Source organism: Nipponia nippon, unplaced genomic scaffold, assembly GCF_047370975.1.
Source record: "Nipponia nippon isolate SJK-2023a ecotype South Korea unplaced genomic scaffold, ASM4737097v1 scaffold_1, whole genome shotgun sequence".
Lineage (NCBI taxonomy): Eukaryota > Metazoa > Chordata > Aves > Pelecaniformes > Threskiornithidae > Nipponia > Nipponia nippon.
The window spans coordinates 35016024-35034865 of NW_028262290.1; the positions used below are offsets into that span (position 1 = coordinate 35016024).

The 18842-nt window shown below is 41.2% G+C and overlaps 2 protein-coding genes across 7 annotated transcripts; one reads left to right on the forward strand and one right to left on the reverse strand.

The window, feature by feature from the left end:
* TMEM70 (transmembrane protein 70) lies at positions 1-4058 on the reverse strand. Of its 3 annotated transcripts, none has more exons than XM_087751369.1 (3): positions 3810-4058; positions 3221-3332; positions 1-2104 (listed from the first exon to the last, which is right to left on the reverse strand). In XM_087751369.1, the coding sequence occupies exons 1-3, from the start codon at positions 3984-3986 to the stop codon at positions 1656-1658; spliced, it is 738 nt and encodes a 245-aa protein (XP_087607495.1). In that variant the 5' UTR covers positions 3987-4058; the 3' UTR covers positions 1-1655. The 3 variants fall into 3 exon arrangements, with proteins under 3 accessions (XP_087607495.1, XP_087607505.1, XP_087607516.1); XM_087751379.1 differs by having other exon boundaries at positions 3828-4057; XM_087751390.1 differs by having other exon boundaries at positions 3615-3942.
* Positions 4059-5474: 1416 nt separating this feature from the next.
* Positions 5475-18534, forward strand: ELOC (elongin C). 4 transcript variants are annotated; one of them, XM_087751428.1, is made up of 5 exons: positions 5518-5601; positions 6065-6134; positions 13722-13783; positions 15920-16063; positions 18099-18534. In XM_087751428.1, the coding sequence occupies exons 3-5, from the start codon at positions 13780-13782 to the stop codon at positions 18287-18289; spliced, it is 339 nt and encodes a 112-aa protein (XP_087607554.1). In that variant the 5' UTR covers positions 5518-5601; positions 6065-6134; positions 13722-13779; the 3' UTR covers positions 18290-18534. The 4 variants fall into 4 exon arrangements, with proteins under 4 accessions (XP_087607550.1, XP_087607554.1, XP_087607574.1 ...); XM_087751424.1 differs by lacking the exon at positions 6065-6134 and having other exon boundaries at positions 5475-5601; XM_087751448.1 differs by lacking the exons at positions 6065-6134; positions 13722-13783 and having other exon boundaries at positions 5529-5601.
* The last annotated feature ends 308 nt before the right edge of the window (positions 18535-18842 follow it).

The following is an 18842-nucleotide window of genomic DNA, read 5'->3' on the forward strand; positions in this document are numbered from 1 at the left end:
GAATGGAAAGATTATTTTTAATTAGGTGTAAAACATCATTTCAATAAGAACAAGTAGTACAACCAGATGATCTGAATTGCTTGTTACTGGCCTCACATCCTCAATATCATTTATGGATTTTATTTTTTTTACATTATTGTTACCTATTAAGTGATACTGGCTTAATGAGGCTAGATCAGGCTTTTAAAATTATAGCTGTGCCAACACAAAAGAATTGCCTGAAAAATATCTGGATGGGATGATTTGCCTTTTAATTATTCAGCAAGTACAATTAGAGCAGTTTCAACACTCAGAAAAACATTTAAAAACACTGATGTTTTAATATGACCTATAGTGTCATCCTATGACAGTAAACTGAAATAATAGTCTTGGAAGACATTTAAACACATTTTTTCAGCTAGAACTTTGGAAACATCTCTAAAGGTAGCTATAATTATTTTTTCTTTATTTACAGTATCAAGATGACAATTAGTAGCAAGCATCAGATTTATTTATTACAAAGGGCACTGCTAATACAAAAGGATTAATTTGAATTTTGCTTTTTTTTTTAATTCAGTAATTTTTAAGTCTCAAAATATTTAGGCCCTTCATGATTTGAAAACAAGTATCTGTCAGTTATATAAACATTTAAATCCAATTTCTGCATACTCAGAGTGCAGAACTAACCAGTCTAGTCACATGAAAAGATCTAATCCTCTTTTTACTTGAGCTAAAGGTAGCTTTCTTTGCAGTGCTAAAAATCAAGAGGTATGTTTTTTAAAGGCACAAGATCTAAACAGTACTCTACAGGAGACTCCCTTTTGCTTCCCCACCTTACATAAATACTGACAGAGTCCATTTTAACCACTAGCTGCTGGTATTTTTCTTTAAGTTGCTTCAAATACAGCACATTTTCAATGGGATATTCGCAGAGCAAATCTTATGCTAAGGTGTCTCCCCCCGCCCAACAAAAGAGAGGCTTCTTGTTCTCCACCTCTGGGGCCAGGGTTGCTCAGAGTGGGACTCTAGCTTAAGAAACCATTTAGTAGCTGTGAGTAGCTAGAGATTATTGCAACACAGCCATTCTCCCTATCTTCTGCAGAAGCTCGCAGGCCTCTAGGAGGCTGCAACATGAACTAGCAAATACCTGTCTGCTTTCTGTAGAGTCCTCCTGGCTACTGATGCTCTCACAAAGGGAAGTCAAAGCCATCTCCACTCCCTTTATACCGCCAGCAGCATTGACGAAAAAGCCTGATCTTTTTGGATTAAGTACAATTAATCTTTAAGGCTTAAAAGCTTAACTATGTACTTGACAGGTAATGAGTATTGATTTTTTTTTCTATGAATGGTTCCTTTTGAAAGAGATGGTGAGATTGCCGCACAGCCCATGCATTTTACAGTTCTCCTGGATATTTAACAATAAAAATCAAGCCAAGAACAAACAAATCCAAGACACATCTAAGCATTTTTTTTTTTACTATGTTGTGTCATTAGCTCTGAAGAAACCCTTACATTGTTTACAAGTTTTAAAAAAATGGGGTTTTTTTATACATTCCAAAATGCATTTGGGGAACTCTAGCTATCTGATACTTAAGAAATTGTAATAGAATTTTACATTCTTTCACATGTATATCACTGCACCACGAACAATGATAGTGACATTCATTATCTTCAAATTATTTCCTTTCATCAGCTTCGTTCTCCTCCTCTAAGTTAAAATAAAAGGATTTGTCATAGCCCATGAGATGGTTATAATCCTGAGGATTCGGGAAAAGTGAAGGATTAACAAGCATTGATTTTGTTTTAGCATAAAATGTTGTAAACATCTTGGTGATGTCTGGAATCTTTACATCTTTCTGATGGAAAACAGTTGCTTTTTCTGCCAAGATTGCATTGTATGTAATGGCTGTATATGTGTCCACTTCATCTTTGTAATAGAGTCGAATCACATAGCCTTTTGTAAGGACATGCAAAGTAACCGGTGTTACAAATGTAAAAAACCCGATCAACCCATAAAAGGCAGCTTGTATAAACAGGCTTTCAAATCCAATACCAGTTTTGAGCATGATGTAGGGCATCATGAACAGGTTGAATATGCTGGTGGAATAAGAGAAAAACCTCACACCTACACAAAACAAAACAAAAGAAAGGTTAATACTTATGAGTAAAATTATCTCTACAGTTACATATGTTCTGCTACTATATACTGATGGCATTACTTGAACAGCTGAAGTTACTGAAAATCTACTTTCCCCCCCTTTTTTTAAGCTCACAAAGAAACCATTGAAACTTCAACCCTGTCTTCTTGCCACTGTTCTGGTTTGTTTATATGTTCATGTTGGCTTCATCAAAGCTGGTAGCTGGCTCTATTTCTATGATGAAGTCAGTTATTAGCTATTATGCACACCTATGAAGTTTTCACTTCCCAGATAGGAAACTGATTTCAAAAGAAATTTGACTCGTCACGGACACGCATAATGGTAGCCATCACAGATATGACTGGGAATTTCTCTCTTCCTCAACAACTAACGTTGATGTTCAGTGTGCATTACAAAGAGGCTTGCCTGGTCCCCCACCATATATAACTTGAAAACCCTAGGTTATTCAGTATTCACAAGTACCCCACAGCTATCTTGCATGCAGCTTGAGGGACAGCAGCCAGTGTTGTGGACCACCCACAGTCCTTAAGCCACCATGAGAACCAGTAGTCCAAGATGCTGTGATAATTAAGTATGTTAAGGCATACTTCCTCCTTCTTTAAGACACATTTCAAAAATGTCTATCAGAAAACATCCAGTAGATGATTACTTTTCACTAGGTCTTTGTAACATTAACTGGTCAAACAAAGATCAACAAAGTCTCATTACAGATAGTGCATTTCATCATAGCATCTGTCTACTTCAGAAACATTTCAGTAACATTTGAAAGCATACAGAACGTAAATAGCAGTTACAGCTAGTCTTTGTTTGCTACTGGGTTGGGCAATGCACTCCGAAGGCTGCAAGAGAAACAGAAGGAGGCTGAGAGGTTACAGAGATGCACAGTACCTGCAGAACTCCCCGCAGACCTAAGTGTAGAAGCAGAAACCAAGCACCACCACCACATTTTTTTTTGCTGTACACAGGATCCAGGTTTCAGCAGAGTTGGAAAGGAGACCATTCTCTTTTATAATGCTGCATTTTAAAGTTATTAAACACTAGTAAATAAAAAAAACCAATACAAGTCACTTCAAATCACATACCTAATACTGCCTTCGCCAAATTTCCTTTATAAACTAATCTTCCATGTTCTGGGTGTTCATGAGGGGAGGATGTGCAGAGGCTGCGAACAGCCACTCCTCGAAAAGATGTAACCTGAAAGATGAAAGCAGTACATGGGCAAGAAACATCAGTACCAATCTAGACTTTATATATATATATATATACACACACACAGGTATATATACACACACTAAGTTTCTCCTTGCCCGGAACCTATTCCCAGCATCTTAAATTAGGGATTAAAGTTAGGGGATACTACAAAGCACGCCACAAACTCCAGCTAATATACTGCTTGACTGCTTTAATAATCTTCCATTTAGATATCCCAAATCCGCATTAAATATTTGCAACCCCACTGAGGAATATTAAGCTCGCCATCATTTCACCCGCGGCTTTGCAGGCAGACATTCACAGCCCCCGCGCTTGCCAGGTCTCCGCTTGATCTCAGCTACGCCCTGAGTGGAGCCTCCCTTCCCTCCTTAGATTCGCTTTTTTCGCAAGGAAAAAGCGGCGAATCCGAGCGCTGCCGCCTCCCCCCGCCCCCCGTGGAGCGGGGCCGCATCCCCTCACCGCCACCACCCACGCAACCTGCTGGGCCCCCGCGGCGGCGGGCAGGGCGGCCCGGCGGCGGCAGGCGGCCGGGAACCCGCGGTGAGCGGCGCCCCGCAGCCAGGCGGCAGCGGCGGCGGAGGAGGAGGAGGCCGGGGCGGCAGCGCGCCGGCAGCCGGCGGCCCGCAGCAGCAGCATGGCTGGCCGCGTCCCGCAGCGGCCGGCGAAGAGAGAGCGCGGAGCGGTGCGCCAGGCGGCAGCCCCCCGCCGCCCCGCAGCGCCGCGATTTGGTTCCGCCGGCAGGAAGGGTCCGCCGACTCCACCGCGCCCCCGCCAGGCCGCCGCCGCAGCCCGGCCCCGCGCGTGGTGTGGGTTCCTTAGGCGGATCCCCAGCGCTGCCACTGGCATTGCATTCGCGGGGACAGCCGGGCGGGGGCGAGACCGAGAGTATTCCCCAGGGCTCAGTATTGGGGCCAGTTCTGTTTCATATCTTTATCGATGATCTGGATGAGGGGATCAAGTGCACCCTCAGTAAGTTTGCAGGCGACACCAAGTTGGGCGGGAGTGTCGATCTGCTGGAGGGCAGGAAGGCCCTGCAGAGGGACCTGGACAGGCTGGATCCTTGGGTCGAGGCCAACTGCATGAGATTCAACACGGCTCAGTGCTGGGTCCTGCACTTGGGGCACAACAACCCCATGCAATGCTACAGGCTTGGGAAAGAGTGGCTGGAGAGCTGCCTGGCAGAAAAGGACCTGGGGGTGTTTGTTGACAGCCGGCTGAACATGAGCCAGCAGTGTGCCCAGGTGGCCAAGAGGGCCAATGGCATCCTGGCTTGGATCAGGAACAGTGTGGCCAGCAGGACCAGGGAGGTGATAGTGCCCCTGTACTCAGCACTGGTGAGGCCGCACCTCGAGTACTGTGTTCAGTTTTGGGCCCCTCACTACAAGAAGGACATTGAGGTGCTGGAGTGTGTCCAGAGGAGGGCAGCGAAGCTGGTGAAGGGTCTGGAGCACAAGTCTTATGAGGAGCAGCTGAGGGAGCTGGGGTTGTTTAGCCTGGAGAAGAGGAGGCTGAGGGGAGACCTTATTGCTCTTTACAACTACCTGAAAGGAGGCTGTAGCGAGGTGGGGGTCGGTCTCTTCTCCCAAGTAACAAGCAATAGGATGAGAGGAAACGGCCTCAAGTTGTGCCAGGGGAGGTTTAGGTTGGATATTAGGAAAAACTTCTTCACCGAGAGGGTGGTCAAGCATTGGAACAGGCTGCCCAGGGAAGTGGTTGAGTCTCCATCCCTGGAGGTATTTAAAAGAGGTGGTGTTTAAAAGATGTGGTGCTTAGGGGCCTGGTTTAGTGGTGGACTTGGCAGCGCTGGGTTAACGGCTGGACTTGATGATCTTAAAGGCCTTTTCCAACCTTAACGATTCTATGATTCTAATTAGGACCCGCGTTCAGTGAGTTTCGGACGTTGCGTGCCCCGGCCGCGGCCCGGGAAGGCCGCCCCTCGGACACCCCGGCAGCCGCCAGCCCCGAGGCAGGAACGGCCACCCGGGCAACCCCGTCTCAACGCCTCCCCGCGCCGATCCTAACATGGCGGACCGGTACCTGCCCCCCCCGGAACTACGCGCCCCAGCATGCACCGCTCCCCGCCGCACAGCATGCCGGAGCCGGGCGCCGCAGGCCTTCCACGGGCAGGGCGCGGGGGGGGTGCTCGCCGCGGGCCGGAAGTGACCTGTGACCTTGCCGGAAGTTCTTGGGAGGCAGCTGGCCCGACACCGCGGGGGCCCTGCGAGCGGGGCGGAGGGAGCGGCGCTGACGAGTGAGTGGCCGCGGGGGCGGCGGGGGCTGGCTTCGCTGGGGAAGGGGAGGCTACGCCACCGACGCCCTCCGGGGTGGGGGGACGAGGCGGGCGGAAAACGGGGAAGGGGGAGCCCCCGGGGCCTGCCCCTCGGAGGGGAGCGGGCCTCGCCCTCCGCGCCGCGCTCGCCCCGCTCCCAGAGGTGGGGTGGGGGGGTTGGACGGGAGCCGGGCCGCGGAGCGGAGAGGCTTGGAGCGGCCGGGGGAGCTGTCGCGGGGCGTGCGGAGGGGTGCGGTGCCAAGTCGGGGTTCCCTCGCCGGGACGGCGGCGGAGGGCGCGTTTCTCTCGTCTGCGTGCGGGAGTGAAGCGGCTCCGTGAAATCCAGGCGCCGCCGGGAAAGGGGCTTTCCGGAACGGTGTGTTAATTAAATATCGCTCTTAAACTTTTTCCGCCACAAATGACGTCCACCCTCTTCCTACGCCAGGCCCTAGAGAGAGGGGAAAAACTAAGGCCGAAAGAATTTAGGATGCACCCCCAGGGGTTGTTTTACCAAGGTGAGAAGTGCTGGTTAAAGTGCGTTAGCTGTAATGGTCGACGAAAATAAGCAAAGCAAGGTTGACGGAAAAGGGTGATACAGTTACATGTAGTAAGAAAAACGAGCTTTTTAGTACCATGTGTTCCCCAGAGGGAGATTCTTCTTTAATGTAAGGGAACCTGAGCATTGGTAAATTATTGATGTCTTCAAATATATGTGTGAAAAGGAAAAGGGGTGTTAAGCAGTTAACCTTGAGGCCCAGTTTAAGCTTACAGCGTGTAATACTATGTGCAGGAACTTTATTAAAGGTGCTTAGTATCGTAGATTATGAGTTAAGCCTTGCACTGTAGAGAGACTTAGATAGTCATAGGCCATTTGTTTACTTGGGTTTGCTGAAGATCACTTGCAAAAGTTCAATTTGGAAGCCAGCCAGAAAAACATAGATAAATAGACCAGTGAGGCACCTTTAGTCTAAAAACCACTTTGTGCCCTTATTTCTGAATAATCCCTTCTGTGCTCCAATTTCCTTCTTTTGCTATACTAAGGACAAAAAATATTGTTGGGATAGAAATAATGTTTATTAACCAAAGAGTTACTTAGAAGGGGAGTAAGTGTTAATTAGTTTTTCTGTAATACAGAAAAACTGGCTACCATCTTTGCACAGGTAGCGCACACCTTATACCTTGAGATCAGCCTTTTAATGTGTTTGTTATGTAAATAAAATTTTCACTAGCATATTCCATTAACATTGGAGCTTTAAGACAATCTTTAGAAACTTTCAATACCTCAGTGTTTAATTTTTTTCTTGTTGTATCAGAGAAAAGTCATTTGCGATTTATTTCTTTATATTAGAATGGGTGATGAACAGATTTAGGTAGTTTCATGTAGTCTTAATGTGAGACTTAATATTGGTACAGTAAGGAGATCCAGTTGATTCTCTGAGGTACCTTGTTCTATCTCCCACCTTCCTATTTCTTTTTCTGATACATTTGTGTTCATGCTTCTGTCCCTTATGTTTTGTGTGGGGACAAATTAATATCTTTCAAAAGTAGATGTAGCTTCAGATATTTTACTGTGTTTTTGCAATTCTCAGGGTATATTACAAGAAGCCCTAAAGTTTTGTCATAAAAGTATGGATTTTGTCAGATTAAAATAAAAGAATTTTGATGTATTTTGACAAGTTCTCTTGCATCTAGAAGGGTTCAGAATTTAATTATCTTCATTATGGGGCAGTTTGTATAACAGTAGTTTTTGATGAATGCTTGTAACAAAAGGGCAGAAATCCATGCCCTATAAAATTTTGCAATATGCTAGCAGCTTTTTTTTCCCCTAATGGCAAAATGTGTACAGTACAGGGCTTTTATTGTATGTTAGGAAGAAAACAGTAACACCCCCCTGCCCTTTTTTTTTTTTTTAAAGTCTCTTGGCAATTACCAAAAAGGAAAGTTTTTCCTTGGATAGAAAAAGAACATCTCATATGTGAGATCTTTGATACTCCATGCACAGTATCCTACCCTACCTCATCTCCTGTTTATCTTAACTAGCATTCACCTGTAGTATGCCTTCCTGTCACACTTCAGTTTGCCCCTGAATGTTTGAGTTTTAGTGCCTGTGAGTATGGAATAGTGAATCAGCTGATTCGGAAATCACGCCGTACCAGTTTTCCGTCATGTTTTTTCTAAATATGCTTCAATCCTTATTTACATTAATTATTTTTGATGTGTACTGAACAATGAATATTAAACTGAAGAGCAGTATTTTTAAACAAGTTAGTATATAGGATCAAGAATAGGACTAGAATTTAGGATTAAACAGTAGGAGGCTACTGTTTTAACACACAACAGCCTTTGTTTACTGATGAACTTTACTAATATACAAATGACACCCAGAAAATGTCACATTTCGCTTCTAAACTGACCTAGGAATTGTGAAAGCATTTATGTTATTTGCCCCACATTTTCCAAAAATTGATAGTGTAGAATACAGAAATGTCACCAGCTGAAGCATAGAAAAGCCGTGTATGCATTGCGCAGCTAATGAGTTGGAAGCCATTTGAGTTTCCTTAGACCAGAATCTTGAGTTTTTAAAGAGTTTTCTGTGAGATCAAAGAACCTGAGTGCTTGAAATGTTTGTGTAGATTTAATTTTCTTGTGCTAACCAGAATAAAGCAATGGGGTTCTGGAATCTGTACAGGGGTTGCATGTGTTCAGTTACATTTGCGTATGTCCTTCAAGTGTATTCCGGTCTCATTGACATACAAGATATACAAGGAAATGATATTCTGGAAATTCTGGGAAGCTTGGGAGTTGAGCATGCAGCTTTGGGAGTGAGGTGGGAAGTTCATGGATGTGCTTTGTTTTTTTTCCTTGCATTTGATGCTCAAGAGAAGCAGGAAAGAGGTCAAACTAAACTCACTATACCATAGTAGTCTTAGAGTTGTAAGGACAAGAATAAGATGTTTAAGTATGCTAACAAGAACACTTGCCTTGTGTGGGTTAATTACCATGTTTTATGATACCTTGCTATATTCGACCTTGTAGGTATACATATTCTAGCAACTTGTGAAAATTTTCAGTTCTCTAATATCTAACAAGAATTTTATGTTTTCTACAGCAAGAGCTTCCTTTTTAGACTGGTTGGAAAGTATCTGTGCCAAATACACTGGTTTTAGTCGTACTGTATTCTTCCTTATTGATTAAAAAGTGGCATATCCTGTTTATGTAATCTTTCTCTCAATGAATGCAGTTTTTTGCTCATCTTTTTTTTTTTTTTTTTTTTAAGGAGGCAAGGCAGAGGAACAATAATACCTAATATATGTTCTTTTTTGAGATTAAAGGCAGGCAGCTGAGCTACTTAATTGGTAATGCCACATAAGCTTCTTGAAGGGGAGATAGAATTGCAAATGTTCTTCAACAAAAATCAGCGGTTCTTTGCAGGAGTCTGAAATAGTCAGGTCAGAAATATATAATAAAAAAGGCAAATGTTTGAGTGTTCAGAAAACTTGGATTGTTCTCTTCCCTACTGCTGCGTTGTTGTGGTCTTGGTGAAGTCAGATGAGGGGCAGCTATAAAATGTGGAAAAGTAATTAAAATATAGGTAGTTACCAGGCATCTTCAGAAATCTCGCCAAGTCTCTTTCATCATGTTGTCTTGGCAAATGTTGTCATTTATATTGTTTTCATTATACAGGAGGAAAATATAGTGACATGTTTTGCAATAAACACTGTATTGGAAAATACACTGTAAGAAAATAATTTCTGGTAAGAGAAAATACCAGGTCACTTGATTTTCCTGTTTCTAACCTATTATTTAATATGTAAAGGCACACACCTGTCAATTTAAAAAAATATATTTCTGTGCAGAAAATTTCCCTCTACACTCCTTTTACTGTATGCACAAGCAATAACTTGTGTGTGGCAGGGATTTCTACATCCTTCATCTGTCTAATTTCTTTTCTATGTGCATTTTTTTTCCTGGTTTTGGGGGATGCTAAATAACAAAGCAAGATTTTTATAAAAAATAAATCAAATATTGCATGTTTTCTCTGCCAATTTTGCAGTGTATTTCGTCTGCTGTACCCATTTATTTTTCCGTAAACTTATGAACCAGTAAGACGACTGAAAAAATAGACTGTGGCTTGCACAAGATCATGTTAATACTGTCTCAGATAACTTGAGTGTAGTTGTTGGGAAGAAGATGGTTTTCACAAAATAATAATTTTGAACTGTAGTATATTCTAATCTTCATAAAGCGTCATGACACATTGAACACTTCTTGATCCAGAAGAGGAAACAATAGATGCTAATAAGTTGTTATTGCTTTTTTGGGTTTTTCAGGTTTCCCAACTTTCTTTTTTTTTTTTTCTTTCCTTCTCTCTTCTCAGTATAAATTTTATTCTTTTTTTAGTTTATGTTCATTTGTTGGACTTAAACTGAGGAATAATGTTGGCATACTTCTCCCTCTTTGATGTTTACCCTTTTATAATGAATTGTTATATTTATCTTCATTCAAGTTTTATTTTGCTAAGCTGAGTAAGCAAGACTAATTTTTCTTGTATGCAACAGGCTCTTTGGTCATATCAGTAGCTCCTTTCTGTAGTTCTTGTAATTAGAACTTCTTTTTCTTGAAAACAGGAATTCAGAATTGTGTATGTTATTCCAGACAAGTTGTTGCTCATGTGCAACGATGTTCATATTTCCCTGTCTTCATTGCAAAGAAATCCCTGATGTGCATTTTCCTCTTTTTTCCCTTTTTTTCCTCCCTACAGAGCTCCATCAGTTTATAGTTGATCACAGAATGACTATACTCCCAAATAACAAGCCATGACTACATGAAAGAAGCTTGTATCGGTCCTTATGTGCAGGAATCTTGCATTTCACAGATTTTATTTCATGTGGCTTCCAGTATGCCATTTTTCAAGACTGGTCACTTGTGTGTATGATACTCCATTCCCCTTTGTTGCAGTGCTTTCCACTTGTCTCACCTAAATCTACCTATTCTTTTCTGGCAGCATTGTTAAAAGAAAAAAGTTCAATATAATTTTTGGAGGAACTAGTATTTCTTTTCTAGTCCAATTGTTCCATGTTTGCAACATCATACTGTATTCTTGTAGAAAGTTTATTTCTTGTTTTAAGATTACCCTCTTATCACATTTAACCTCAGATAATTTACTGAGTCCAGATTCCATTTTGTTTGCGTTTCCTTTTTTCAAGGAAATGACTGATTCATTTTTTAGGTATTGGATTAGTCCAGCATGTCCTAAATCTGCTAACGCTTACTGCATTTTTATCCTGTTTTCCATTTTAATACAATTGGATTCAGACCACTGAGCCTGATAATTTTTTTTCTTCTTTAAGTGTTAACTAGTGTATTTTTTTTCCCTCTCTAATCATATAATGGCACATTTAATTTGATTTTATTAAAATGCTCGTTGCAGTTTTTTGGGGACAGCTCTAATGTTTTGGTGTAGACATTTTTTCAGTTCCCCAGCTTCAATGTATTGGCCCCCTCAAGTTATGCTTTTACCTTGGAAGGTGTTAATACATTTGCATTCCCACTAACTAGCCTGTCTTTATTCCTGTATCTAGTGGCATTATTTGTATTGGAAACCAAGGCACATTTTATCGTCACCCGTACCTCCACAAAATGGTATCGCTTCTTCTGTGTTTTTTTTTTTAATCATTATTATTTATAAATCATAAGCGGTTTCACTACTCTCTTGGAGTGTTGGGAAGGCTTTTGTGGCTAGAGAAAGAGGTAGCACAAGTGATTCTCTTCTGTGAAGCAGAAGTAATAATGTAAGGTATCCCTTCAGTTCCTGAGCAACAGATACTCTCCAATATGATGCTTGATTTCCATTTTAAAAAACTGTTGAAATAGGGTGAAAGATCCCATCAGTTTTGTGCCACAGCTGTTCCAGCACCCAGATGTAATTTGCTTGGATGAGTTCCTGGAATTATTGAAAATGGCGAAGGCATTTAACACTCAATGTTAAGGTACCTCTATGACAGCGTACACAAATTAACTCTCAAAAGGCATTCTTGAATGTGCCTTATATTCAGGAACCTTTCACCTGCAAGAGTACAGGTGAAGATGTTCTTTATACCAGTGGGGAAGGAAAATATTTTACAAGCTATTTCTGTAGTCAGGGTAATTTTCAAAGACAACAAAAACAATGTAAGTAGAGGATGCTTTTTGCTCAGTTCTCCACAGACAGCTAAAAACTATTGTTTATGCATGTGTAGTTTGATAAGGTGTACATAACAAAGTGCCCTCTTGTGAAAGCTCGAGGAAACATTCAGACTATTTCATATTTGTAGTTAAGAAAAAAGGGAGATGGAACAAATCAGCACCAAAGTTCTGTTGAGGAGTGAAGCTACCAGCAATAACAAAAGAGCTGCGTCTTCTGAAGAGATGCAGAGATCTCTGTAAAACTTCCTCTAAATCTTGCAGCTTCCTCCTCAACTTGCTTATGTTTTTTGCTAAGCTTTTACCAGAAACATAGGAGGGAGGGAATGGGGGGAGTGGTCTCTACTCTGTTTTTTCACACCTCCCACTCTGGGGTCCTTCTCTAGTGATTAACCGCAGTTCATGCCTCTGCTGTTGCTCATTGCTTTTTGAAGCAACAACATGGATTGTCAGAATTCTTAACAGTCTCTTTGCTGCCTCCGACCCTGGATATCGGCTGGGAAACCACGCAGAATCACTGGTGCTGTTTTCCTGAACCTGTGGGCACACAACAGTAGTTCATTGATTTGTACTGGGTTAATGTTTGGAGAGTAGCTGTTGATGTGAAAGGAATTTTAGGACAGCAGGTGGGTGGGTGGAATTGCTCTTCTAAAGTTTTCTTTTCCACAGCAGAGATGCAGTTCAGCGTAAAGAAATATATGTTGTATCTGAACATACCAGATTTGTTTTGCAAATAAGTGCTTCAATTTCTCTAACTCTTTGGATTCATTTACATGGTGAAATACATATGCAGCAAGCTCGATGTCAATTCATATGCTATGGATGCTCCTGGTTAACTTACCATGTGAATACCTACACTAAATGTCTGAAGTAGATTATCTAGGTGACATTGGTGGTTGTATCAGGAACTGTCAGTCTTCTGGGAAGGACAAGTTGGAGGCCAGGTATTTAGTGCACACTGATTAGACTGATCCCTGAGCCTTCTCTTCTCCAGCCTAAAGAACCCCAGTTCTCTCAGCCTCTCCTCATATGACAGGTGCTCCAATCCCTCGGTCATCTTTGTGGCCCTTTGCAGGACTCAGTTCAGTCTGGCATATATTGGGGAGCCCAGCGCTGGACCCAGCAATCCAGATGTGTCCCACTAGTGCTGAGTGGAGGGGCAGGATCACCTGCCTCAACTTGCTGGTAACACTCCTCCTAATACAGCCCAGGGTGCTGTTGGACGCCTTTGCTGCAAGGGCCTGTTTCTGGCTTATGTTCAACTTGGTGTCCACCAGCACCCCCAGGTCTCTCTCTCCACAAAGCTGCTTTCCAGCTGGTCGGCCTCCAGTCGGCACTGGTGCCTGGGGTAATTCTTCCCAAGGTGCACGGGTTTGCATTTCCCTTTGATGAACTTCATAAGCTTCCTGTTGGCCCCTTTCTCCAGCTTGTCAACGTCCCTCTGAATGGCAGGACAACCACTGCCCTATTCACAGCAAAGCGAACTGTTCTCTGACTTTTTTTTTTTTTTCTATAGACAAGCCGTGCAGTCTCTTAAGCGTCTTTTGTAGTATGGCAAAACTTGCTTTCTTTACCTCCCCAGTACCATTGCATGGATGGTGTCTTTAGTGGTAAAAATTGTAAGGCTCTTGAAGTAACTCTGGCTTTATAGTCAGGGGTCTTTAAAAAGCTTAGAGGAACAACTTCTTTACAAAGTAAGCTAAAATTTAGAGATTCTTGCATATGGTAGGGATCTCTGGACAGCAAAGATAACTTTCAAAACTTAAACGTTTTCAAAACGTAATGCTTATCAACATTGCATGCTGTGAATCATCATATTATTTTCTGAAGAGTGTTTATGATAACATAAGGCTGATTACTAAAGCTGACTTAAGAAATTGTACTACTGACTGAAAATATTGCCACTTGTGTTTTTTCAGACGCTCCTATTGCAAAAGCTGCTGTTGAAAAGAAACAATTTTTTTTTATAAGAAGAGAATGGGTAAGTTCATCATCTTAGAGGGTTTTTTTTATTTCCTATAATGTGAACCATTTTCTGTCTTGCATTGGTAGAGGAGGTGGATTGTAAGACTTTCAATGTTGATCTTGTCACTGTTTTTCTTGTAGCCTCAAAAGTTAATGGAACTTCCTACAAATGTGTTTTAGGAGGATTTTCTCAAGTGATTGTTCATTTGTCGAAGGACTTGTTCAGAGTGCATCTATCTAACAATAAATTTCACTTGCTTAATATGCATAGTGCTGAAAATGTACATGCTAAAATAGGATGCCTTTAGGCTTTTATAGCACTAAACTTCTAGATAGTGGACAAGAAAATTTCACTATGTACTGTTTTAAATACTTGTTTGTTAGTTAACTAAAGTCAGCCTGTTGAATTCTGGCTAAGAGATCATAATAAGGACTGATTTCTGATAAATTACATTGTGTGCGTGTGTGATCTGACTAAATGTCTGAAACTGTCATATCTGCCTCTACAAATGACTGGTTAATGAAACATGATTGGACAGGTTCAGGTTTTATCTATACTTTTTCTGAATGTATTTTAGCATGTTTGGCACTTTATTAAAATTGGCAATAACTACATGGTAATTCAATTTCAACTTCAAATTCACAAAGCAATTTAACTGATTGGGAGAATGTTATATTTGCTATAACACTAGATAGAATGCAAGGTACTTAATATAATTAATATAATTTCTATTCTTTGTTTTATCAGGAGGAGAAACAACACTAACTTTCAAATGTCAAGTTTGTAGTCTATATCTGGTTTCTGTTCCGTACTTCTGCATACAATCACGAAATACTGGCAGTGCATTACTTTTCTAGAAGCAAACAGATCTCTTCTGTTATATTTTTCCAGGCTGGAAGAACTTCCAGGACTTTAATTTTTAACTTTCTGTCAAGATTAATACTGTTCTGAAAATCAAATTTTATGTGCAGTGTCAAATTCAAGTATTTTTTAATGGCATTCTAGCAATACTTGCTATATTAGTCCCTTAGAAAACACAATATTTGAAAGAAGTTAACTTTCCCGTTTGAATTTGATAGTATTTGTATATTTAGTGGGGTGGGGTTTTTTTACACTCATTTCTTCAAAAATATTTTAATGTTACTGCAGTCTTTATTACTTAAGAGTTTACAGGAACATATAAAGACCAACTACAGAGACAGTCTCCTGTGATGGTGTCCTATAGTACTGAGCACTATACGGGCACGAAGTAGTCGGTGGTTCCTAGCCCAGAGAGCGTGCTGCCTAAATAGGCAAGACAGGTGCAAGATGGCGAAACTGTTAAGACTGCACCGAGTGAACAGTGCGGTGGTGGCAACAGTAATGTTGTTTTTGCAACTCTTAAAGATAGCGCTGTTAGGAGAGAATAAATGAACGAACAAAAAGGGGAGGGGGATAAGGGCTTCTAGGGAATCAAAGTAGAGAATGGGTGTATAGTGAGGGAGAAGGGAAACAGAAAAAGCACAGTCAAAACTGCTGTGGGGAGAATTTCCAAATTTCCTTGCTTTTAGTGTTGTTGCACTTTCCCTGTTTTCCACCAAAGGTCCCAACATGGGTGTGCACTAACACTGTATGGTTCTGGGTCTGGCTGGGCAGTGGGGGAGGATGAATCTTACTTCATGTCATTTCTTCAGTACAGGAATACTGACTACTTTTATTCTTACCTGTGCTTCAGGAAGCGCTTTTTTCCTTGCAGTCTGTATTTTTAAATATTAGATATATATTTAGGTAACTTTTAGTAAGTACTAATACGATAAACATGGCAATAGCCTTCTGGAGGGAAGCAGTAGCATGTTCAATTCACTTGAGAATGTCTGAAGGAAAATTTCATCCCTACATAGATTTTAGAAATCATGTCAGAATTTGGTGATGGAGAAATGAGAGAGGAGAGAGATTAATAAAAAAATTCCTACTTTTGCAAAAATTCTTACTTTAAAACAGATTGCTGAGCGCTTCAGAGAAGTCATCTTCAAATATGCAAAATGATTCTGCCTTGTTTCTGGTTGTATTGGGTTCTTCAGTCTGCAAACATAGTCATAGAAAAGACTTGCATTCTTAGTGATGTGAATCGGTTGTCGTGTTTTGAAACTGTTAATCTGTTTTCCATTATAGATGGAGAAGAGAAAACGTACGGTGGGTGTGAGGGCCCAGATGCTATGTATGTGAAGTTAATATCCTCCGATGGCCATGAGTTCATTGTAAAAAGAGAGCATGCATTAACATCAGGAACAATAAAAGCTATGTTGAGTGGACCAGGTAGGTACAAAAGATTTAGTACCTTCACATCCTTTGTTTTCAATTTTGGACAGTTTGAATTTATATCACGCAGTGAGTGAAAGTTGGAATAAATTATAACTTTTCCTGATCCTGCCTAGTTCCTGTTTCCAGTGGAACACTCAGTGGGGTATTGTGCTACCAGACATATAATTGGACTCTGTCTGCTTTTGGACAGTTAAGAGATCTTACGGTGTCATTACTACTAGTTTCCCTTGGTATGAGAACTTGGGGGTATTACATGAAACGTGTAGCTGTCAAGTTCAAAACAAACAAGAGTTGGTAGTTCTTCATTGCCACCTCCATGGTGGAACTTTTAGTATTCTGTACTGGGTCTGGCTGGTAGGGAGTTAATTTTCTTCATAGCAGGTCGTATGGTTCTGTGTTTTAGATTTGTGACCCAAACAATGCCCATGATACATCAATGTTTTAGCTATTGCTGAACAGTGTTTGCACAGTGTCCAGGCCTTCTCTGTTTCTCGCTCTTCGCCCCACCCAATGAATAGACAGCGGGGTGTGCAAGAGGCTGGGAGGGAACACAACCAGGCAGATGACCCAAACTAACCAAAGATATTTATATATAAATATTGCATGCCATATAACATCATGCTCAGAAGTAAAAAAGGGAGAGGAGGGGGTTAGGGAGGTTAGCCATCTTTTGCTTGGGACCTGGCTGGGCATCTGTTGACCCATAGGAGGTGGTGAGTGATTACCTTTGCATCAGTTTTGCTTCCTTTCTCTTCTTCCCCTTGTATTTCACTTATTAAACAATTTTTTTATCTCAACCCACGAGTTTTCTTGCTTTTTACTCTTCCTTTCCTCTTCCCTGGTCCACTGCAGGGGGAAATGAGTGGCTGCGTGGTGCGTAGCTGCCTACTGGGGTTTAGGCCACAACATGTTCACAAGGCCCTATCGCAAGGAGTTTCTGAGCTTAATGACAAAAGTTAGCTTACGTTTGAGGGGAAGGTAGATAAACTTACAGAATGGAAAGACCTCATGTGTTACTGAATATATATGAGACTACCTCTGGTTTAAGAAACCTGTCTGAACTAATTCTTGAAGACCAAAAGGGTGGAGGAGAGAACAGGGAGAAATTAACGTGTGCTTTCCCTCTTCTGTACCCTCATTCCGTATGTTTACCTGTGGCCACTTGAGTGGTAGGCAGTAGGCTACGTGGAGCTCTGGTCTGAATACGGTCATTCTTATATTCTTTTTTAGATTCTGGTGAGGGGGATTACTGGAGAGATCTATTTGCTTAATATATTTTTAAATTACTTAGTAATAGGTGGGCAAACTGAGCAATTAAAATTCTTCGCTTAATGTTCTGCTAAATGTCATTGTAATGGTTGCATCTGAAAATATGTAGCAGGTCTGTTGTGTCTGATCCTCTCCATGTCAGCCTCCCAGACACGTAAGAGGAAGAGTAGTTACAAAACTTGTTCTGAATTTGTTCCGCAAACAACGTGAAGGAATAAAAGGCGAAGTAGCCTGCTTAGAGGGCTAGAGAACTGACTCCGTAAAGGAGTCGGCATTCAAGAATATTTTCTATAAAAACCAGCAAGATAAATGGGTTCACAAGGAAAAGTACTCTTGCTGTCTAGTTCAGTAGGTTATAATTTCACTGATGTGCAAGTGTTCTCTATTTCAGTACTGTGACATTGCCAATACGCTAACATTTCTTCTGTTGCTTCCTACTGTTCCTGTACTAGAATTCAATCCGGATTGGCTTCAGTGCATGCAGATAGTTCTACACAAATATGCATAGACATCAGTAAATAGCTCTGCTTTGTAGTTAGAAGGGTTAGAAGTAGAAGTTCCTAGGGGTCTTAATATTCTTGAGGGTTGTGAAGGTGGCACATCCTGCTTTACACTGAAGACTCTAATGCCCAGGAATATGGGACTTACACAAGTCTATTTAGAATGTGTTGGTTTAGTATGGTAAAGCATTTCATTTTGCAGTGAATTGAGATTCTGACTTGTGGTTTGGTGTCTTGTTTTTGTTTTTTATTTTCTGCAGGACAGTTTGCAGAAAATGAAACGAATGAGGTGAATTTTAGAGAGATCCCATCCCATGTCCTATCCAAAGTATGCATGTATTTCACCTACAAGGTCCGCTATACTAACAGCTCTACGGAGATTCCTGAATTCCCAATTGCACCTGAAATTGCACTGGAACTTCTGATGGCTGCAAACTTCTTAGATTGTTAAATAAAATAAATTATAATAAAAAATGTAAAACTTTTTTCAGTATTTAATACATGTAGTTCAGTTAGTAACTTTTTTCAGATAGCATGTTGCGTGTGTGCTGTTGAGAACTGTAAAGTTCACTGCAGAGGCAATTGCCTTCAGTCCTTTCGCATATAGCAATCATTCAGCTGAAGTTTGTTTTGCTGCTTACACAAATAAGGACGTTTTCACAAACTGAGACAAATAAACAAATATGCCAATTAGTAGATGGCTATGCCTTATCCTTTAGGTGTGGTAGAACTTTCTTTTAATACAATGACCATAGAAAGTACCGGAGTTTAGTCTAATGCTCTCGAAAAGGTAATTATAGTTAAATACGAGTAGTTGCTTAGGGTTTCTAACTTTCTCTTATTGTTAAAGTTTCTAAACATCTGAACTTAATCTCCTTTGTAAGATAGCTGTCCTATAGCATAGTTATACTAACTAGATTAGAAGTGCCCTCCCTAAGGTTTGTATACTGGCAGCGATATTCCATTTAGGTTGAAAGTGGAGTATGTAGGAGAATGCTTAAGAC

Coding starts and splice junctions, on each gene's coding strand:
- TMEM70 (XM_087751369.1), bottom strand. CDS start 3,986: ATGCTGCTGCTGCGGGCCGCCGGCTGCCGGCGCGCTGCCGCCCCGGCC. Junction 3,333..3,809: donor AGGTTGCGTGGGTGGTGGCG/GTGAGGGGATGC, acceptor TTCATCTTTCAG/GTTACATCTTTTCGAGGAGT. Junction 2,105..3,220: donor TTTGGCGAAGGCAGTATTAG/GTATGTGATTTG, acceptor TGTTTTGTGTAG/GTGTGAGGTTTTTCTCTTAT.
- ELOC (XM_087751424.1), top strand. Junction 16,064..18,098: donor AGCTATGTTGAGTGGACCAG/GTAGGTACAAAA, acceptor TATTTTCTGCAG/GACAGTTTGCAGAAAATGAA.